General features: G+C 41.2%; 1 protein-coding gene across 6 annotated transcripts in view; it reads right to left on the bottom strand.

Annotated features, from left to right (window-relative positions):
• Positions 1 to 24,168, bottom strand: part of MGLL (monoglyceride lipase) — a 133,203-nt gene that overhangs the window by 35,085 nt on the left and 73,950 nt on the right. For all 6 annotated transcript variants that reach the window (XM_026093079.2, XM_064518982.1, XM_026093080.2 and 3 more), the window contains one exon: positions 12,200 to 12,306. In XM_026093079.2, coding sequence (XP_025948864.2) covers positions 12,200 to 12,306 — 107 coding nt within the window. The remainder of the gene's footprint in view (positions 1 to 12,199; positions 12,307 to 24,168) is intronic.

The following is a 24,168-nucleotide window of genomic DNA, read 5'->3' as shown; positions in this document are numbered from 1 at the left end:
TTAAAAAAGAACCCCCCAAACCACATAAGAATCACATGTTAAATGTAGTTTTAAGTTACAGATATTCTGAAATTAGAGAGAAGCTGCAGTGCTGAGCTGGGAGTGCATGCATTGGCACTACCCCTGAAGGAGCAAGAGGTGACACTGAGGCAGTCTGGCACATGGAAAGTCTGCCAAGGGCCTTAAAGGCGAAGGGAAAAGGCAGAACCAGGAGGAGTCCAGGGGTTAAGTAGTAGATAAGCTAGAGACCCTTGTTAATGTTAATGCTCTGTCAGACTCCTTTGACAAGATGTGAGACCAAAAGAGAAGTGTTCTTCACTAACATATTGTGGGTAACCACCAGACAGAGAAGAGAGAAAAATATTGTCGCTAAAAACATAGCCATAAAGTGGGCAGAAATATACTGAGATAAAAAGTGAGAAGTAAGTTTCTAGCAATCACAGGAGCAAGAGCCTGGAACAGCCTGCTCAGCTAGAACACTGCAAACAACCAAACTTGGGTAAAAGCTGAGCTTTGCCCATTTGTGAAAAAGACTGAGGGATACTATTTGCAGGAGCAGAAGACTAGACGACCCAGGGAGTCTCTTCCAGTCTGTGCTCCTAGTAAGAGTATGTTCTAATAAACACAGAAATGTCCTTTCTGTTTCACATTCAAAATGAATGTGCAATGAGAGGAACCTGATTAACTGAAAATATCAGACACTATAGCAAAATATGTTTCTTTGCAACACTCCGGCTGACAAAAAAGGGAAGAATCTGAATATGCGAATCTGAAAAGCGTGAATTTTCCCTTAGTTCATTGTCTATTCTCTTCTGGGGCTTGTTGTTGCAATATTCAGTGCCTTGTTTGCAGTGACTGCTAGAGAACATTCGTGGTTTAAAAAAAGTCTCTGCTTTTTAAATAAGAAAAATGTTTATTAGTTTGAGGACTTGTAAGAACAGTCTCTTAAAAGTGCTCACAGTATGTAACAAATAGACCTACTCCCAGGAAAATCAACACGGCTTGTTATTTATGGAGGAAATCCACAGATTTGAATCAGGCATACGAGCTCTATAGCAACATGCCGCAGTTCATGAATGAGCAAATAAGCCATCAAAGAACAAACATTTGAACTACAAAGGCACTGCAGGATATGGTGCTTCTGTGTCTTTATTTTGGCAACTGATCAGCCTGATTTTGAAGCGTGGACCATCAAAGGATCTGAAGCCTCACTTGCAAGGAACCTGTTATTGGTTTAGACCTTGTATCAGCTAATAGGATTTCCCAGTGCACTAATAAATACAGCACAGTGTAGTTGTTGGGGGCAGGCCCAGGGAATCTGCTAACAGCAACAATTTGGCAAAAAATGGAGTAAGACTGGAACATTTTTTATTAAAGCACACAAATGCATGTGACTTTAGTGAGACTTCCCATGATCTCAGACTCTCTGTTACCTATGGTCTAAGGAAGGTCAATCCTTTCATTCAAAGTTTTGAAAAGTTCTGCTTTTTTACAGTGAATGATTTCCCCAAATACAGTAGCTATTCAGTTCAGAAAAGCAGTTTTATTCACTAGTTGGTAGGCAGGTATAGAGTGCATGAAAAATTAAGATGAAACAGCAGTTACAGGCTATTTATTCATTGGGGATATATTTTACTTCTTTCTCTTCATACAGTAGCCTGTCCTTTGCCTTTGTTCTGTGCAAATAAGAGCCTTCTTTGAATCCAGCACTTAATAAACCTGTTCCTCCGGTTTAGCACTGCAAAACAGAATAACCTGAGGTGGACTGTGTTCCCACAACTCCTGATATCTCAGAAGGGACTGTAGGGAAATCAGGAATATATTTTAACTCCAACAGCAGTTATACACACAAAATATCTTCTCCTCTGTTCTTTTCAAATGATGCTCAATAACTTAGAACAGCCATTTGTATCTCAATAGGATGACGAACTCCACATCTGTATGAAGATACGTTTGTAGGTGAGGAATCATCAGTAATTACTTTCTGAAACAACTTCTTCCAAATCAGACACATCTGACAAATAAACAATAGGGAAGCTAGTCACATTAATGACATGCTGTTGCTATGGAAAAATTGTCCCTGTAAAGGTGAAAATAAACTCATGCTTCCTCTTCTTATCTTACCTAGATCAACTCCCCACTCAAAGTTTGCTATTCAATCAAGTTGTTCAGAGCCAGGCCAAGTCCAGTTGAGCTTAAAATATCTCCAAGGATAGAGATTCCCTGACCTCTCTGGCAGCTGACTGCCCTCATGGTAGCATCATTTTTCTTTATATCTCATTGGAATTTCTCATGTCACAGCTTGCGTCAGTTCCCTCTCATCCTATCATTGCATACCTCCAGAAAGAGTCTGGCTCTGCCATCTCTACACCCTCCCAACAGGTACTTGTTGACAGCAACAAGATCCCCTCTTAGCCTTCTCTTCTAAGGCTAAATAAACCCAGTTTTATCAGCCTCTCCTTGTACATCTTGTTCTCCAGCACCCTAATTGTTTTGACAGCCCTCCTCTGGCCTCATTCCGATATGTCAATTTTTTTTTCTTGCACTTGGGAGGAAATTGGACCCAGTATTCCAGATGCGATCTCACAAAAGCTGAATGGAAGAGGATAATCATTTCCCTTGAGTTGCAGCCTATAATCTTTCCAATACAGACCAGTATTTGGTCTTTTTCACCACAGGGTCACACTGTTGACTCAAGTTCAACTTGTTGTCTGCCAGGATCTCCATCCAGTTCCTTTCTGAAAAGCTGTTTTCTATCCACTCAGTGCCCAACCTTTACTGTTGCATGGGGTAGTCCGCTCCAGACGCAGGACTTAAAAAGTATCTTTGTTGAAACTTCGTGAGGTTCCTGTCAGTCCATTTCTTCAGCCTGTCGAGGTCCCTCTGAATACCAGCCTTGCAGTGTAATGCCCACTTCCCACAACTTGGTATCCCTGTAAACTTTCTGAAAGTGCATTCCACCCCATCATTCACGTCATTAATGACAATGTTTGTCTGATGGTATATGCAACACCTTTTTTTTTTTCCTTCAAGAATATAGGTTCCTCTGAATAGTTTCTTGGAGCCAAAATCTTTGCTGATATGAACAAATCAGTAAAGGAAATGACCTATGGAACAATGTTTCAAGCAAGTTTGATCTCTGTCCAGTAGCCATAGGCAGTAGACGTAGCTACTAACATACAATGATCTGTTCTCTCAGCCTTGGCTCTCTAATAGACATCTGGTCCTTGTCCTTCCACCCTCAACCATCTTGTATGCAGTCCTATTCCTTCAGCTAGCAAAGCTGGTTGCTGGGGGGGCAGAAGAACTGTTGAAAATATTACAAAAGTTGTCAACCGTCCTTCACTAATAGGAAATACAGATACAAGCTGCATGCCTGAACCTGCTTTGTAACAGGGTGACAGAGTTATTTGGGGTTTACTTGAGCAGATGTGAAAGCAGAATTTGACCCTTAATGTGAAGATTGATTTATATATGTAAAGGCTGAATACAGATGACAATTGCAAAGATCATTGAGGTAACATAAGCAAAACAACAGCTTGTAAAATTAAAGGAACCTAGTTTGGTCAAGGCTATTTCCTATGTATTTTTCCTTATCTTACCAAAGTGAACCATTTGGCTGAATAATGGATGTTCTATTCCTGATTTTCAGGATGACTCCTCCAAAATTCCTATCACTTAGCCCCAGCATTACCTGCACTCCACACAAATCTAATGGTCCCCTCCTCTTTATCATGGAGAGTATTCCTCATCTCAGAGGCAGAATCATGGAGGGGAAGCTAGAAAGGCTTAACCCTCACAGCAAGAAGGACGCCTTTTAAGTTTCCTGCATGAATGACATGTCACTCCTCTGTCATGCAGTGTGTCTGTTAACAGATAACAGTGACAGGTTAACGAGCATGGTCTGGAAGGTGGCCAGTGCCGACAGCTCCATGCTTAAAGTTATTCTGTTAAAAAGGGAGCATTCTGTTCCTTCTATTGCTGTTTCCCCTTCTCACTAGGGCCTGTTGTTACAGCCTCACGCCTCCTTGTGTGAAGGCCAACAGCGAGGCTTTGTTCAAGGAGCAGCTGCTGAGAAGATGTACTCTCTCATGGAATGACCCACTGACATTTCTCCTTCTGCTCATCAGTAAGCAGTGAATAATTGGGAGAACTAGGGCAGATCGCACGGCCCATTTCTTTCAGAGTAAAAAGGCAGCTCCTCAGATTCCAGTGTGCCCTAAAAGGGATTCCCTCATACAGTGGGCTTGGTGCAAAGCCAGGGGTGCTAGCTCTGTATCACCTTCTTCTCACCACCTTGTAGGGCCAAGAAAGAGGAAAGCTCATGCCAAAAGTTGGATGGGGCAAGGCTAGAATAAGGGGTGTTCCAGCTCAGCTTTGCTCTGAAGGGGCTTGGAGCTCAAATCCACTTCCCCCCTCCCCGCTCACTTCAGCTGCATCAAGAGCAAACTCAGCTCAGCCAGGAAATGAACCAGTTAGCTGGGTAATATGTTGTTTCTTGGTGGGTTTCTTTGTTATAATAACCTATTGTTATAGGGTGGGTAAAGGAACGGCTGATCAGCTGGAAGGAGCAAACTAATCGGGGGAGTGAAGGAAAGCATAACTAGTCTTCCTCAATCTTTACTGCTGTCAAATAGCAACATATGTGCACATTACTCCCCTGCAGTTGGGCTACAGTGTATTCTGATGCAATTATAAGCCTAATTCAACTACACTGTATTGTAAGAGATGTAACCAGACCACTTCTTTCTACAGGAGGTGCATGGCCTCTCTAGGATGTACTATCTCACAACCACCAACAGAGCACAACTCCATGCAGCAGTCTGTGAGAAAGCAAGAGAAAATATAATATCCAATGGAATGAGCGTGTTCAAGAGCTTGTCCAATTCATGGGCAAATTTGCATTTTTTAGCAGTATGAATCATATTTTGCCTATAATTTCAAGGGGCTCAGATTGTTTTCCCTAGCAAAATGTCCCTTTGGCTCTGAGATCCAGTGTTACAGGACCAGTTGTCCTCTGCTAGAACAGCTGGAGTTGAAAAGCGACTGGTTTCAATTTGACTGGAGCTCATCAGTTGCAGGTGGACTGGTCTCCCAGTTTATCTTGAGTTAATCCTGCTTTTTGTTTTTCAGCATCATAATTCATGTCTGTGTTGGGAGAAGTACACATTGTAGCCTCCTCTACGGACTCAGTTCTCAACTTTATTTGCGAATCCCCACAGCTGAAAGCTATTTGTTTTATAGGAGGACTTTGCTCTAGGTTTTTACAGACTTTTCTCACTTCCTAAGGAATTACGTTGTGTACTGTAATATCTGAACTCTCATCTGATAATTATGCACTGTGGTTTCACCTTCTGCATGCTCTGCACATGTTAAGCATTCCTCATTGCTGCCCTTGAAGACAGATAAGCCTAACTGCCACCTTCATTCAACAGATGGAGAAGGAAAGGCTTGAGAGAGATAGACTGGCTAAGGACCACTCTGAATCAGAAGTCAAAACAGGGATAAAACTGTAGAAGAACACAAGCAGTGCTCTGCCAGACAGACCAAACAACCATCTCCTCTGAGATCTCAGTGCTAACAGTAGCCTGTAGAACAGGCTGAAAGAGAGAATATAAGAAGTGGGGCAGATGAGCATGACTCTCCCTGGTATATCCTCTCAGCTTCTGTATCTACCCACATGCTATGTAGCAGACATCACTGCCTGCTTTGCACATAGCAGCAGTGTTTATGACTCAATCTTTCCCTCAGTTAAAAGAGTAGAAAGGATGAGGCACAGTGATGAATTCCAGAAAGGGCTTCGTGAGTCTCATATGACAGTTAACATGGATCAAGGGTCAAAGAATCATCTATCTGGAACTCTCTTACAGTCCTATTATTTTTGCTATGTCACAAGGTTTGTATGACAGTTTTTGGAGCTATACATACAAAGATTTATGTCCATACATCTGTCTCATGGTAGGACAGATTAATGACCCCTTAGCAGCTCTCTGTCCAATACAAATGAGTGATCATAAAAGACTGAACGTCAGACAAGTCAAGATAATTTGAAGGGCTAATTTGCCTATAGGGTCTGTACTTGAAAAGTTTAATCTCCAGCTCTGAAGAATTTTATTCTTATTTCTTTACTTGGTAATTCTAATGAACTATTAGCAGAAAATGTCCCAGCAGCAGACATCTGACAAACAAGAATGGGCTAGGATTCTTCAGAATGGAACCATTAGTAAAAATATTAAGAGAGGGTTTTCATGACTCTTGAGTAATGGGGCTGTATGCAGAGGAAACAAACATCAAGAGAGGGGAACTCAACCTGACAGCTGGACTGTACCTTTCTTCCAGTCTGTGAGCTGCAATAGCATCTTTCACCCCTGTCCCCCAGCACTTGTGTAGGGGGTGGAAAACACAGAGGTTTTGCATGACTGCAGATCTCATTGCAGCCACGCATATTACTCTACTACAAGAGCTCTGCCTACAGCGTGCAGTAGGTTCAGGACCCCCCTGCATTTATGCCTGGGGCTGGGCAGCACATTATGAAATTCTGCTAGTAGAACAACTTTCACAACTTCAGTGAAAGCCCTAAAGAGGATGCACTGACACGGGACAACAGCTAGTGCTATAGTCTCTTTCCTAGCCAAAGAGAACATCTGTCTTAGGATGAGCACATCAGTAGCAATCTAACTGCTCAGAACTTGTCTGCTGGTATAGTTATAGTAGTATGAGTTTCTAGCGCAAGCAAATCCCAGTTCTGTGTGAGGTCCCTCCTGCTGTGGTGGACATGAATAAGAACAGAATTCAGGTGGAGAATAGTCATTTTGTACTCCTGCAAACACTAATCTTTCCATGTCCAGAGCTATTTCCAATACTTAGTATGGAAGCTTTTATTTCAAGTATCATGCTGAAGGCCAGGAGCCCTTCTCTTAAAAAAAATACCCACAGCCCATTGTAAGCCTTCTGTCAAAGGAAACGCAAACAATGTATGCTATTCTCCTCTGTGTCTCTGCAGTTTAAACTTTTCCTGCTATAGTGAGGTAGGATCTTTGAATCAGAGGAAGCAGAAAGAGAACAGATCGCTAAGGGTAACTGGGCTCACACCCAGCCTTGGTAATAGTCACCAAGGAAGAGTTTTGCTATGCGCTGTGTGCAAACCTTCTCTGAATAACACTTGCCAGGACTTTCCTTACTCTGTCCCTGGAAAGCAACCTAAAGCCCGCCTGATCGTATCATCAGGGAGTACCGCTACCCAGGAACATTCCCTTGCTCTGTTTTGCCTAAAGTGTTATTTCTCACTTGCAGTACTATCCTAATTCTTGCTCTTACTAATACCGACATCCTTCTTAGTCATTTCCCCCCCTCCCAGTCTGTCCATGTTTAGTCCTTTTCAACCTTTCTGTGTAGATCAATCCCTCCCAGTACTATGAATAAATAAAAGCCTTCTGTTCTCATCAACAAAATGGTCTTTTGACAGTTGCAAGAACAACATAGCAATCACTTCAAAAAAAAACCCCAACTAATATTTGATGCATTTTTAAATCTCCAGCTATTTTCTACTTTTTAAAAATAAGTGCTTTGTTAAATAGAGAAACCAGTGAGAAAATTAATGGGGCACACAAACAGCAGTAGGTGTCTGAGAGGGACCTGTTAACCCATCACAAATGCTCACCATACACAAAGTAGCAGTGGGTCTAAAAAAGAAAGCTGAACTTCAGTTAGAAACATCTAAGGAATATGAATAAGCTGTTAGAGCTGCAACCTTTCCCTTCGCTTTGATCCGACATTACACATAACTTAAGACTGGGAAATTCACCAGCTTCAAAGTGGGTTAAAGAGTAGCAGGTCGCCATGTGCCAAGACAGGTAGAGGTTTCACTCTGCCTGGAGAGAGAAGGTATTTTGAGGGGCTGTCCTCAAGCAAATCTAAAGGCTAAGGACTGCTGCGTGGTTACGGCTAAAAATTTTACCTTTCTTCCTCATCTTCTTATAAGATAGCCACATTACTCATAAGAAGCACAAGCAAGTCCAAGTGAAAAAGAGGGATTGCACTACTATTATTGAAAAGCATAAGAGATAAGTGAATGTATTTTTGTGACCCTGGCATCTTGGAAATGCTTTTGTAATTGCTATTAGTTGACACTTGCTTTTGAAGGTGAAACTGTGGTTGTCCTGGGTTCTGGCCATATAACGCTACTAATGTGAGTAAGAGCTCAGCAAATTAAATGTTATAGTATGTGAGATGAGGATAGTTGGAACATCATGTGCTTTAACAACTGAAAATACTTGGTATGAGAAAACAAAGCCACATTCTCTATCTTTTATTTTTATTTTCTTTGGCTTTTAGCTTTACAGATCCCCAAAAATACTGCATTATAACTAAAGCTAGTTTCCCAGACTGCAATCTGTCTATAACGTACTGATGAATTATAATAGCACTCCAATTTGATGAATCTGCCATAGGAATTCCTTCTAAGAGGGCTTTCCTAAATTGATCGCCGATAACCTAATAAATGTTCTTCTGTCTCTTTTTCTATCAGAATTTTGAAAAAGCTTGAGTTTCCACTTATGAGTTGTGTTAGAGATAATACAGAAAACTTATCAATATTACACCATTTCCATCTGAAATAGGCTGCAGGATGATGTCAGGAATCACTGATGTGAAGGCAACCTCACAGATGTGATGTCATAATAAAAGAATAATAACAGAGAAAGGAAATTGAAAGGTGACATCTCATTTCAAAGTAGCTAAAATTCAGAGAAATGCATAGCAAGGTCATCCCAGCAACCTTAACTCTGCCTTCATGAAGCTGCATTCCAAGTAAACTCAGAAACCATGGGAAAGTGTTACCTGATTATAACCTACATTATCATATAAGAAACCACAAAAATTTAAGATATGATGGAACAAAATGCTACATTACAAAGAAATAGCATTTTCCTCTTTCATGGAATAGATATAAAACAAAACAATTTAATAATATCACGTGTAAGAGAGGGTTAAGAGGTCTCCTGGAATTCAGTTTTCATCACCACTGTGAGAAGTTTCAAGGTACAGCAGTCTCAGGATTACTTGGGCTTACTATGAAGTATCCAAAAGAGTGACTGCACAAATAATGTATCCTGGGACATCCCTAAAATCCTGGGATTTTAAGAGAACTGAGCTAGTGCTACCTTTTTACTGTCAACAGTAAGACTCGAATTTGGGTGAATATTGTCACTCTGTGAAGTGCCAACTTTTTCGCTGCAGCCTCGTATAACAGGAAATTGTGGTGTGGAGCAGCCTTCAGCGAGATTTAGAAACAGTGGATAAACATTTATAGAATCAGCAGTATAAAACAGAAATTATTTTTCCTTCTTTTGACTGAAGGATAGATACAACATAACCCAGTCAAGTCACACATACTGCAGTGTTAGTAGCTTCCTGACTCATTTGGGAAATTATGCTAGCCACACTGTGGAACTGCACTAATAACTGCAAGGATAATGTGACTATGTCAGGAATTTTAGTCCTAAATTTGAAATTTAGTATTCCAAATCAGAATAAATGTCCAGATCCGATAAGCTACACCAAGATCATAAGACTTAGAATCACTGTAAGATTTGGGGAAGAGAAAGCAACTATTTTGCTAATGCAATCAAGTAATTTATATTACACAAAGATATCTAAAGAACAGGATACAAAGCGGGAAGCTGGTGAAGTGATTTGGAACGGACAAAATGGTGGAGAAAAGCTATAAGCCTCCCAGTCTGATCTGAGCAATTTCGCAGTGGGGATGCATCTGTCCTTCTGCTCATGCTGGCATCCAGCTAGGCTGTAACCTGTTTCAACCAGAGAAGATTTATCCTCACTGCTTACTTATTTAGGTGCAAAGATTATTTTACAGAGCCTAAAATATGTTAATTGTCTTTCTAACTTGTCCTGTGTCTAATCTCAGTTAATTTAGCTTCTTTGTGTAGTACAATTGTGTTTCCATTGTTCTGCTTTCAGGTACCTCTTTTCCCTCTCGCTACTGCTGATAAAGAAAACCACACTGAATTTATAGAAAAATATTGTGAACTTGACAGGGAGAATGGAGTTATTAACTGGCATGAGCAACCAGAATTGTATTAATTGTAGTAAAGCAATTAATCCAGCAACATGTCTATTGAAAAAAATATAGAATATTTATGCTTCTCTAGCCAAAAAGATATTCAAGGAAAAAGAGAGTAAATAAATGTCTTCTTATGCAGCACAATAATGCCTGACAAGAACCTCCACTTTGAAAACTGTTTTTCCATCTACAGATGAGGCATTTTCCCTATCAAATCCTTGCCATAAAATACAATGTGTTATTGCTTCTTCTAGGTTTGTTCCTTCAAGTATTTTTATTATAACTCCACTACATGAAACATTTATTAAGTTTTAAGGGAACAAGGAACTAAAGCAGGCGTGATAAGCATGCACAGCAAGCAACCACAGTCCCATGTAGGCCCAGAGTACGGGGCTCTGGCATTTGAACAAATTGTTTGTGTGTCCTGGAGTTCAGTAAGTTTTTGCATAGCTTCTCTGTGGTCTAGTAACATAAATCTAGGGGGCAACAGCAGCAACAGAGCGGACAGCATGTGGTCTCCTCTGCAGTTTTTCTCATGAACTTTATGCCATATAGATAAGCAAAGAGGAATGGAGATACTTTCCACTGGGATTACTGCACACATGAAACCTGATCAGCCTCCTATTAGCCTAGGTCTAAATCAGAAAGAAGTATATTGGAATGAACAAACCAACACTTACAAAAATTGTCCCTATATGAGGAGAAACAGACTCATGTAATAAGCAAAGCTGCTTTTGACTGGGTCAGCTACCATTGTAAAGCCAGCCCTGCATATAACAGGTGATCAACTGTCCAGAAAATCACACAGTTTTTACTTATTTTAATTGAAAGCTTTCCTGAGGACCAGATACTTTCTTTTTTAGGGAAAATAGAGCGTTATTTACTGCTCATCAGTGGCAGTGCTGTGAGCGAAAGGGAGTCACAGGAACAAATATGATGGGATTCAGTGAGGTTTTGCCTCTGCTTTTAATGACTAAATGGCACAACGTTTCAAATGCTCTGATTTCTAGAGCATGCAGAGGGGAGGAATGCTTCAATCTTAAATTCAGAGATCCTATCTTTGAGATCTAGGGGTAGGTTTCAGTCTCAGCTTCAACCAAGTAAATTCCAGTGTCAGTGGAAGATCTGTTAGCAGGAAATCAGAATTACACTAATTGAGATTCATCCCACTTCACCTGTCCACTCAGGTTTTGACTTTACCTTTTGTCCACTGTCACCCTTAATCGATTGTTTTGTTTTGTTAATTTCTAGAGTGACTCTTGCAGGAAGACAGTAATCTGCAAGGATAAAAACAAAACAAGACTTCCAGGTACATGGAAGGCATCAAGTTGCAAGAGTCAGGTACAAGAAGAGGCTACCAAAGGACCAGGATAGATGGTTCAAATATATTACCAGGATGTCCCAGCTCATGTGCTTCAGATTTGGTAATATACAGTCTATCTAACCCACTGAACGGAGCACAGTGCAGAGCTCCTCAAGCTAGCAGATGCTGGGCCATGGCACAGCACTGCCCAGACTTACTGGCTGGGGGCTGAAGTAGTGTTGCTGTGCTAGCACAGCCTTGCACAAAATCAAGCACGCTACTTTCTCATCAGAGCTGATGTGTATACAGCCAACTCTGGTGCCTCTACTGGACTATGGAGATGTGTCCAAAGGTCAGTATCTTCTCCATGTCTGTCCACATCCCAAGGGTGGATCTGTCTAGTTGTATGTGCGCATACAAGCTATGCTGTCATTTCAGCCTCCCCTCTGGGATCATTTAGGACAACGGTGAGCATGACTCCAGCAGAAATAGCTCCTAGTCCCACTTGAGCAATGAACATCCCCTACTCCACCCCACCAGTGATAAGGCAAAACAGAAGTAGTCCCATAAGGAGAGGTTAAGATATCCTCAGCAATAATGCCAATGACAAGGCGGAGGAAAACTCAGGCAACTGAGGTGGCTATGTTATAGATTCAATATGCAGATCTTCACATAGTATCAGAAAAACCTTTCTCTTTTCTGCTATGGTATAAATATTTTATTGACTCTTCTCTCACTGCTTGGTAGCTTTAATGACATTTGCCTCCCTGAAGTCCTGAGCTGCTGTAAATCAAGTGCAGTTTTAGACTACTCACCATGGTCGTGGGCAAATACAAACAAGTTAAGTCCTGTCAGCCTCTGGGCCAAGTCATCATAACGGCCGCAGTGTTCCCCAGCACCATGAGCAATAAACACGAGGGCCCTAAATGGAGCATGAAGGTATAAATTGTTAACTTGGCAATCATCCCACAAAGGCTTCAGAGTTGCAAGTAAAAACAGTGTATTAAACTTAGCAACAGTGTTTCAGACATCAACAAAACACAAGGCAAATAAATAATGGCTGAGGTGGGTTTTAACAAGGGAGCACAAACTGCCATCAACCTGCTTCACCAGGTGGCTTGGTGGCAGTAGGATATATAGAAGCCAGATGCATATGGGACAGACATATTATTCTCTCCCATTTGTCTGCCACTACGGTCTTCTACAAGTTGAAGATGCAGGTGGCCATCAGCAACAATCTTTGACCTGGCTAACTACATCTTGGGCTGGAGACTTCTAGTGCTGCTCCTACATTAGAAGTGTTGCCACTGATTTCAGTTGGGATTGGTATTTCTCTCTGATTTCAAACACAAATGTTGTCCTTAACTTTTTAGCTTGTAACACTGATGCTACAGAGTCTTGCTAAAGATGAAATTTCAGCTAAAGAATAGGTCTCAAATAGAATGCAGAACTTTGGTTGGAGTTTGGAATTTTATCTTTTGACCCAAATTCTGGTAATTTTACCATTCCAGTTTCTACTGCAAAACAGTTGTTTCACTTTGGTGATTAAAGTGATTCTTACATAATTACTGCACAACTAGATCCAAGGACGATAAAATAAACAATCTACACTTCTTTTTGAAAGGCATTATGCAAATACTCATCTTTAAAGATTCCAGTTTTACCAATGGTGTTTAATTTTCACTGGAATGTCATCAAATGAGTGTAATTAAAGTTGAATGAAATGTCTCACTGTTTTACCAGGCGAAATTTGTAAAGAATTATTATAGCAAAAGTAGCAAGGACATCACATAAGTTTTGCTGAATTTGACAGGTGACTTTTTGAAATCCAGCTTCAGCAATATAAACCGAACTTGTTCACTTAAAAGCACCATCTGTCATCAGAACATCAGCTGACTGAAGGCTACGAGTTAAAGATTTTCAGTACTTTAACAATTAAACATTAAATGAGCTGACAATATAAAAGAGCAACACTAGTTTACAGCTAGTGAATTCCTCAACTTTATTTTGTTCGAGGTTTTAAATACACTTATAGGCAGTGTATTCACTGGAATAATATATTTAAACTTAAAAAAGATGTTGGATGATGTAGAAACTACTGCTCTGGCTCTTTGATTAGCACCTGCTTCAAAGTATTTGCTAATGCTAGACAACTTGAAAGAGCATCCACCCGAACCAGAAGGATTTTACAGAGCAAACAGCAAAAGCTACAGCAGCAATGCAAAGATGCTCTGGTTTCTATCTAATACTAATTAGCAATGGTGAGGTTAGTTTATGTTCATTATTTAACTTGCTGTGCCTAACAAATGCTTTTTAATGTCACTAAAGGTTTCAACATGATTGGTGTGGAGCTCTCATTTCTTCCCTTGTCAATAGATTTGTGAAATTATCAATGCGCTTGCCAGACAGTCAGGATTTCAGGATGTCGGTCAGATGTCCAAGCTAGAGTGCAACACATATTATTAGAAATCCAAACACTGAAGAGATGGAGACACTGCTTATACCACGATAGAGACTATTAACTTTCTGCAGCTGGGGCATCATTGCTTTGTGTATCCTACCTCTCCCAGAGACATGCAGAAAGATTCCAGCTAGTGCTCATGTAGCGAGTCGTTACTTCACACATGCCCCTGAGAACTGGAGACACCATCCAAATGCTTCTGCCTCCACCCAGACATAATGATCTGGGATCTCAGACCTGGTCCTGGGCAACCTAAGGAGATTGCACCACAGTCTCCAAGTCTGGGACTGACAGACCTGTCAGGCATTCAGAACTGCTGATGAAGAGTGGCAGGTGAAACAAGGCTGCGGTGTTAACCTGCACACTCTGGACTCCGCAGTACTGCAAGGAGTGGCACTGCTTGCCTAGGACTCTGATGCAGAAATTAAGGAAGGAAATGTGAGAGAAAATTCCTGTGTACTCATCGCCCTGGTATCCAGCAGAATCAGTTAGGCTATGTCTCTCTGCCTACGCCTCCTATTAGCTGGCTTTTGACAGCTTCCCTGCTTACTGCCTTACTTAAGCCCTCTGTTACTCTTTAGAGACCATTTTTTTTTCTGCTGACTGGGCACAGAGATTAAGGTGCAACTCGGCTGACTGAATACAGCCCTTGATTTCTCAGAGAAATATTATTTGAATGTACGAACAGAAATGCATCAAGTGAATGAAACCTAATGGGAAGCTGGTAAAGAGAGCTCTGTCAGGAAATGCTTGCTGTTATTTCATCCCCCCGACAGCAAAGGCCTAATTTTGCTTTCATTCACACTGATGCAGCACCATGATTTTGCCTGACAGCATCCTGCAAGATGCTCAGCCCCCTCATCTTCTGTGAAACTAGTGAGAAGAGAAAAAAACTCTATGCTCCAGAGGCATAAGGTGATCCTGCAAACTTTCCTCAGGACTAGTTCTCATGCTAGGAAGGCAATTGTCCAGCATTGCGGAATTCAGACTTTGGACACCACAGGAAAGAGACCTGGGTTATTATTTGCCTGCAAAACACTGAATAAAAATCCTGAGAATGTTTGTGCCTTAAAAGCCCTAATGCCAGTGACTGTCAAGAGGACTTAGATATTTTTTAAAGTTTTGTCATATAATTATGTTATGCCAGAAATAAGGAGTAAATTTTTCATGTTGTTATGTCCAAATAGAAGTAGATCTTTTTTATTGTTGTTCAGTAAAAAGTGTTAGTGGCTTTGCTCACTAAAAATTAAGTCACCTCTACACAGGTCTCTAGGTCCAGCTTTACGGTGTAAGCATAGGGCCCATACATTAAACCACCTTGAAAAGCTGAAATCAGTATGAGCATCATCTGAGCAAGGACTGAAGGATTCAGCTCTTTCATGTAATCCTCCATTTTCCATTATAAAACAAGTCTAGATTTGGCAAACAATACCTGAAGGCAGTATAACAAATATATGGTGCACATATTTTCACTAGCAAGCTGGCATGAAAATACAGGAAGTGATTAGATTGACTGACAGCATTTCTTTACTGTATGTAAACATTTTTGCAGATACCCCTGCTCTTAAATCACAGCGTGCTCTTTCCCATCACAATGGCTAAAAAGGAAGAAATACATAACAGCATATCAGAGACTTTTCAATAGAGGGGTCTCTATGAGTCACTTAAATTCATACAGAAACCCTGCAGGCTTTAAGATTTTGTAGGACCTCAGTGCCTCTGTGCATGACCTCAATGGACGTTCTGTTCGAACAAGGTTTGTCTTGTATGAAATTGATCCTGCGGAAAAATTCCTTCACCTCCAGCTTTTGTAATGCCGCTGGTGAAATCCTTGGAAACTGGCACGTCTCAGGCAGAAAACATTGTGTGAAGGCTGATCTATGCCTGAACGCCTGGGAATTTCATGGGGTCTGTAACCCTAGGAAGGGGAACCTTCATGTATCTTTGGATGCTGCAGCTGGCTTTGGCTGGTGGAACTGCAATTGCTGAACATCTCCAGATAGCACTGCTTTGGCTTCTATTCAGGACGGCACCTTGCTGGTGCCTAATTACACAACAGCACAGTTCTCTGGAGTCTTTAGGTGTAGCATGAGCAGGCATTCACGTGCTAGTTCTCACCTAGCTAATGCAAGTAACAATTACGGATATTAAAGGAAACCAATTTATTAACTGCTGTTTGCAAAAACAGTAATTTTTACAGATCCCTGCCCTTCCAACAGCCTCTTCCTCCTGCCTCCCCACTGCAGGTTTCTATCTCCTGCTACTGCACACCCTGACAAACAGATGCAGTTACTTAGCATGATGAGGGGGCAGAACGATATTTGTTTTTCACTGTTCTAATCAAGTGCTGGCTGTGTTTACTTATCTTCCATAGGAGGTGATGGTATATACCAGTGGCCAATCCCTGCTCCCGCATCTCCACTGTGTCAGTCACCCGTGACTCGTAACAGTCCCTCTTTCTGTGTTGCAAACACACCTTGCTAAGTAAACAATACACAGAGCTGCTGCACATGCGCTTGACAGCAGGCACAGGCACACACCCTTTCCTGAATAAGGGTAGCTAGGAGTGGTAGAAGTTGGACTATGTCACGATGATATGAAAGCTGGTGTGCATGAAAGCACATGAATGCACTGTCCCTCTGTCCTACTTCTCTGAGAGGTCACCAGTTAGTCTAAGCTTAAGCTATTTTCAACCCTTGCATACTAATCACTATAACTACAGATAACTGATATATTACTTCTTCTCTACAGCTAGGGATTTAAGCAAAATTCATCAGAAGGGTGGTGCCTGGGCCAGTGGGGAGCAGCTCTTGCAGGGCAGGAATTCAGGCAGAGGTGCAACAGCAGAACTAGTTTTAGAGGTTCCCACCTTCCTTATTACTGGCCACATGTTGCCACCTCTGCACCACAGTTAGCTTCCTCCTCTGCTGTGCCAGTACAATTCTTTATAGATTATTTCACCCATTCAGTCTATAATGCAATTCCACAATCACTTGCAACAGAAAAACTGAGGGGGAAATAAACTGTAGCACAGAGCTCATGCAAATGAACAAGAGTCCTTTTAAATCAGGCCTCTGTCATTAGAAAAAACATACCTTGAAACTACATCAAAAAGCTGATATGTTATGAAATCTGGCAGGCCAAAAATAAAACTTAGGACTTGGACCCTGCTAGCACATAAGACACATATTCTTGCTTTATTTTATTAATTGAGACAGGGCCGCAAAAATCATGTTGGAATTGAACTGGACAAGGGAAGTTCTGAGTGGGATGATACGATTTTAACATCTTGAGTCCTCCAGGGCCGGAGGCACTTCTCTAAGACCCTGTGCGTGCTCTTTTATCATCAGAAAAAAACTGAAGCACTGGGCTTAGAACAAAGAACTGAAGAAAAGCTTTCTATGACTGCATATATAAAAAATTCAATCTCTTCCACCCCATTCAAAAGCATCTCTCTTCAGAACAATATTTAAGTATTTGCTTAACATCACGAAACTCCCTTAGAATCATGACCTTCACTAGGGCTTATGAAATACGAGATTAAAGTTAAAAAAGGGTGTATAAATGCTGTCCAGAGTAAGGGCTGATTTAATCACATGCAAAAGTGCTTTCCTGAATCAGATCCCTGTGACTTAAGCTAATACCATGTTATTCTATGTTAGACAGTTTCATTGTATTTTCATTTCATTTACTATTACGTATGCAGAACCCGATCAACTCTAACAAAGAACACCTGACATTTGCAGTTTTTAAAATTTAACACTGAATTCCTAAAGTAGTTTTTAAAAATTAACTAATAGAAAAGTTCTGAGTTAGCTAGGCTGCCAGAAAATGACTGGCTTACTGAAATTAAATGTTACATTACATTTTGTTGTTCCAGCTGATTTGTTAGTTCCCTTGTCCTTGTTATGAGTGTGACTCTTAGAACTGAAATGAACAATGAACCCTTATTTATCAAAAACATGCCAGCGATGGCATTTTTGGACGGGCGAGTGGACAGCTGGCAACAGTCTTTTAACTTGCTAAAAAAATGTAATATCATATCTAACTATTTTGCTCCCACAATATGTTATCATGCAAAATCAATTACAGGTATATGTTCTCTTGTTAGCGATCCTCATTGATGATGAGGCTTAATTACCTTTCCCATAATGAGATTATGCACTCAGCAGCTTGTAACTTTGTTAAGCTTTAACCATGATTCCAATTTTTTACCCTTGGTATTTGGTTAAAGATTAGCTTTTTTTGAAAGCTCCAGCCAATCATTTCCAAGAACATGTAGTGAAAAGTATATTGTTTTGTTCACTGTAACAGATGTTAGTGACCTTTTCTCTGGAGTGCTCCAGAACCTCTTGCTTTGGCCATAAGACCTGAAGTTTGGCAGTGGGATGCCTCTGCATCTGCTTTTTGAGTTAGCTTTCGCACTTTTTGTTCTGAGGTGATCTATGGCCCAAAGTGACCCTGTCAGAACTTGACTACCGGAAGGGACTGCTAAAAGCTACGGCAGTTTCGCTGACATTGATTTAAACGGTTAGCCAACTGCTGACTCCAGTTAGACAAGGAAATTTATGATGGAGTCAGGTGTGTCCCTTGATGCAGTCCTTCCTTCCCTAAGGAAAACACATAGTTATGTCCCCCTGAAGGCACGGAGAATCACACGAGGCAATGACTTTGCTCGTAATTTCAAGCCCTGTTTCAAGGAGCCATTAAGCCCAAAAGCTTTGCTCGCTCTCTTTCTCAGTTTTTTGGGGGAAATGCATTCCCAGCGCCTGCTATACTGGCCCATTTATGCTCAGCTTTGCCATGTAGATCCATAATGCGTGTAGTCCCCTCCTTTTTGGCTATCATTAGAGTTTAACAATGTAACCACACTGAGCAGTTCTAATGCTACTTTTCATAACTCAGAAGAAAGAGCAAGTCAAAACAGCAAGAGTGATGCCTGGGAGAGTCTCTGTTGACCTTCTGCCAAAATTGCAGACTGTACAGTACATATCTCACATGGCTCCTAATTTGGGGAAACTCACCTCTTCCAAGCAAACAGACTGAGGTAAGAATCCCTCCTGCAGCTCAATATGTGAAAAAACTTTGAGCACCACAGGACATGCCAGAGGACTGTGTGCTATGTTCACACTACAAAAATTCCCCTTGATTCAATAGGGCTTGTGGGGATTAAGATTCTGCTAGTCTATGTTTAAGGTGGTTTGATCTGTTCTAGTAGAATTGGTAGTTTCATTCCTAGCCAGTATCTAAACTGGCAATTAAAAAATAAACCCTTCCAGCAAACTCTGCTTCCATTCAGGCTTGGGAGTGGAAGTTCCCATTCAAGCCAGACCCAAAGGGGCTGCTCTTAGCTTGGACAGCATCCCTCTGGCCAGCATGATAGACACTTAAGGTTCAGTCTCAAAGTCTGTGCATCTTGATTTCATGAGCAACTCTGCTGACTTCAGTAACTCCACACACACATGACTGCAAGTCTAGTCTCATAATAAATTCTAAGGTTGCAACAATTCCTCATCTGCATAGTGTTAGGAGGAGATTTTAGAACTGACATGACCTCCGGGAGCTGTAACATGGGTAGGTTATTCAGCAACACCAGGGAGGGTAGACATTTTAAATCAGTGGAGCAGAGACAGAACTGCATAGTACAGATAGATTTCAGTACAAAAGGCTCCACAGGATCCTGCTAGAGCCAGCACGAAACAATGTAGAGAAACAGCTTATGCTGATTTATTGGAGCTCTTGGAAAAGCAGGCCCTCCCTGAGCATAACTCAAGAGTGGTCTACTACAGTGAAAAGAGATGAAGGAAGCTTCAGGTGGGGGTGGGAGGGAAGGAACTATTTGAACCTGCAACGGCATGGCTCCAGACAAATCTCTGCAAAGTTAACATTTGAGACCAGCTGTATTTTGTTTAAAGGCAGCTTTGAAGTTATATTTTAGGGGACACAAGGCTGAGATCAGAGGTGAAATGCATGGTGTATAATTTAAAATTCATGGGCAGGATCTTTCCACCCCTTTCTTGGCTAGAACCGAAGAGAAGGGATTCTAGGATTACATGGATTGCCTCAGGGAGACACTCCCCCACTTTGACAACAGAGATAGGATTTTCCCTGGCAGAACTGACTGCAGGGCCTGCTGCCCTACATTTACAAGGCAGACAAGTACTCTGGAGATGCAGGCAGCTCAGGTCTTGGAGATGCATTTTCCTCATGCTGCTGCCATTGTACAGAGCGCACTGGTTTAATCCCTATTTTCACTGGAATCTTTGAGAGGAGAATTATGACTTCTCTTTCCAAACAGACAAGTGCAGGCGTTGCTCACACACATCGGACTGAGGGATGGATTACAGTGGGTGAGCTAGGGCAGTTCAGCTGAGCTGCCTCCCCTTTGGGCTGGCAGTAAGACTGGAATCAGACACGGCCATTCTGTACTTTGCTCTGCTGCAGACCTTCAGTGTTACAAGGGCAACCCAGTTCACCTCCTTGTGCACAAGAGAGATAAAATGGAGGTCATATCTCCCAAGGGGAGCTACAAGGATGAATGCACAAAGCATTTAGTGTCTTTCTCAGAAAACTGTGCAAAGCATTAAAGAGGGAGCTGCAAAATTCAAGTTGATCTGAAATCACACCCAAATTTTTTAGATTAGTTTTAAGGTGTAGAGGGGGAATATTCAAAGAAGTAAAGGAATTTGTGACATAAATCCCCCTGGCTATCAGGAAAATAAGATGCTTCCTGTTCATTTTATTTAACATTCATTTTTACTTGTAAGCAAAGTCACTGCAGATGGAAGACGGCCGTGGGACCACGATGCTCAAAGGAGAACCAACGAACAGAGGGTAAAAGCAAGAACAGTTTTTGCAGACCTCCCCTTCCTCTTGTAAGAGGCTTGTACTGAACCTCTAAAGGTTCCCAAAGGGACAAAAATTACAGTTTAGCCAGTCTTGCAGCAGTTTCTTCTTGAAATCAAAATGCAGGCACTGCCTGGTGAGCCAAAGCTTTGGAAAAAGAAAAGCTTGTGTAATTAAACGGACTGCGCTTTCAAAGCATGAGCAGGCTACAATTAAAGGGCCAGAAGCTTTATTCTGTGCAGTCACTATCACTTAAACTCAGTGCTACTAACCAGTTCAGGACTAAAACTGTACTGAACAACCAAAAAGCTATTTGGTATAAAGTATGATTGTCTCCCAAAGTAACTGTATAAAAATGGTTCTTTCTTCCTCGGTTCACCTGCAGTTCAGATATATTCAGAGCACTGTTACCAGCTCCAGTGACAATGCAAGTCTACTACTTATTGCTCCTAAAAGCTTATAGCTTGACATATCCAGCTGAACCCTAAAAGAGCAAGCTGGCTTTCTGGTTAGGAACAAGGTGTGTTTGATTAAGAGATTAGTTTAGTCCATGCAAGATTGCTCCCTGTATTACATTCGAGCCTCAGTGAGACCATTTTCACCATCTAATCTCTCCTTCTTACACAGCACAGAAAATGGAATGAGACTGCAGTATTCCTGTACCAACTCCAGCACTTCTAGTTGAGCATCTGAAAGTTTCAAATGATGGAAATTACTTAATAAAGCCATTCCTCTGGTTCAGGCCACACAAGCATTTGGTGACTTTTAAGTGCTGGTAACATGTTTGCTTGCTTGATTATTCTCAAATGTTTCCTAAGAAGTGCTTTTTCTCTGAGACAAATCATAAAGTGGTATAGAGAATGCTACCTCTCCTTAATGTTAAGCATTGTTTCTTAAAGTCCTCTAAAATACGTCTGCAGATTTACACTGGCTTCACATTTTTCACAAGCTATTTTTCATGCAGGAACTGGACATCACTAGCAGTCTGAACTTGGGCTCATCTGAGCTAGGGCTTCTTCATAGACAGTCTCCCTAAAAATCAATTGTTCTTTAAAATGGGTTTGTTCGCATTTTAGACTCAAGCCATGGTTCTAATCATCTCCAGGCTCAGGCTCTTATCTCACTGAGTGCATGGTACTGATAGCACATGACACACAATATTGAAGAAGTTATTAAAGGAAGAATTCAGATCATTACCCTGGTACCTGTATATGGAAGAAACTGAAAAGCTCACATCTGGCACGAGAGGGTCAGACTGTTTTCAAGTCATTCCTTGCAACAAAAACCACACAACTGAAGGGCTAGGGTCAGGCATTCTGGGTTTATTTGGGCAAGTCTTCCACTGGCTTGGAAGAAAGCAGTGAATAATTAAGGAGCAAGTAAGAACATGACACTTTACCTGCCCTGTGAACTTGAGACAGTGTGATATTATTAATACAGCACTGACTGTACAATTCCCATCTATGGCAGTGGTTTGAAGCAGAACATAAAGCCTCAATTCCCTGAAATACTTAGACCTCATAGTATGGTTTGCAACCAGGTAATTCCACCGTAATGTGCTAAGGAACTCTTGATTACTTCCCGCACAGAGGCAATTACCCTTCCTCACATTTACCTTTCTCATCCAATATTTTCTGTGGTCTTCTCTGTTGACAGAAATCTTAATTGGTTATCTTTAACAAATGGAATAACTTGTAAAAAGTCGAGTTCAGTCAAATTGATGTCACAGATAACCCTAGTCTCTTTGAGCCAATCTTTTTCTGAGTGATTTTCCAAAAGCCAGTATGGAATTATCCTATAAACTTAGAGACAGAAACTCAAGGATTGATTTCTTAATCATAAAGCAGTTCTGTAAATTTTAACATACTTTGAGATTAAGCACATTAATTTCCAATGAATAATCCTCTCTCAGCATATCCCAGAGCTGCACTTCAACACTGGCCAGCTATGAAAAGAGTCTTTGCAGAGAGAGGTTTTACAGGCTGTGTCAAAATCAATATTAGGAACTATTCCTCTGGGAAATTAGTAATGTCACAGGCAAAGTGTTTGCCAAGGCTTTGAGCATGTTCCAATTAATTTAGTATTCCATGTTTGCCACAGACCTGAGGTAGGAGAGTAAGTTGAATGTAAACAGTTAAACGTGAGATACAGTAATCCTGTTAAGACAGTGATTACCGGAACATACGCTTTAAAGGCTGAAACATTTATTCATGCTTTGAATCAATGTAAATTTGAAACACCGTTGAGGTGCAATGGTTTATCCACAAATGATTTACTCGTTAACAAATGGATAGAGACTTCTGTCTACCACTGCCAAATCCAAGTCTGTGTTATTTCTTGGCCACACTGAGCCAATTCATCTGTCCAAAGACTTTAGCTACAGCAGGCTTGTTTCCTAAAACATTCTTTCATTTCTAACACCAAGGCAGCTTCACCTATGGCAGTAAGGGCTGCCACACTAATGTAAACAAGGAACTACTTGCCACTAGTTTTAAACAGCGTCCTGTTGATTCAGTCTCAAAAAGAGCTAGATGTAAGAGCTTTAAACACCAGAAGTTGAAGGAGGCTTCGACCAGCTTGGGGTGCAATTGCTAGAGTGGGAATGAGCAATAAAAATAAAATAAAAGAGTATTTAGTTAGATATGCCCTTGGCTGCAATCACTTTAGGTACAGTCAAAGAAAGCTAAAGGCATGTGGGATGCCTTTTCTGCAGTAAAGCTTAAAATAGAAAAGGAAATCAATACTCATTTACAGTATCTGGCAGTCACTGAACCAAAACATACATGTACACCTACAGCAAGGCAGAAATAACAACATTTATTTAAACCACAAGCTGTTATTCTGCTGCAGGAACGCTCTGTTTTATGTGGATTGCTTCACCAGAAACTGAGAAATATTACATATTTGTGACCATTTTTAAAAAGCCTTAACAATATCAAGAGCAAATACTTTCAGTATTACAAGTATTAACCCCGTCACTGCTAGTCCTGGCTCTGCCAGCACAATGCCAGAGCTGATGTATGAGATAACAGCAGAGGAGATATTTTGTCTTTCCTCTTCAGTTTGTCTTCTGCCAACTTATAAGACACCGTTTGTGGGATCACATGTGATGCCTGCATCTGTTACATCACGGAACAGGAAGGGAAGAGCGTTTCATCACCTACATCGCTATAGAGCGATACCAGGGCCTCTCACAGCTTCAGAGGCACAGGGGTCTTAGAGGAGGGTTGATTTTGCCATGTGGGTCGTGAGGAGAAGGAGAAGCCCAAGTTCGGTAACTGTGTGAACGAGAGGAGGGGGTCAGGAGGCAAGAAGCAACTGTGCGAATTCCTGGCGTGATGCTCGAGAGCTTGCAGGTGTGCACCAAGCAGGAGGGAGGCTCGCGAACTACCTGCGAAGCCGTGGAATGGCCTGATGCAATAACTGTCGAGAGAGGCATGTCTGAAAATGTTTTGCATTTTTGCATTTAGCAAAATG

This window comes from Dromaius novaehollandiae, chromosome 12 (assembly GCF_036370855.1).
Source record: "Dromaius novaehollandiae isolate bDroNov1 chromosome 12, bDroNov1.hap1, whole genome shotgun sequence".
NCBI lineage: Eukaryota > Metazoa > Chordata > Aves > Casuariiformes > Dromaiidae > Dromaius > Dromaius novaehollandiae.
This window is presented reverse-complemented; position numbering and strand designations above follow the sequence as displayed.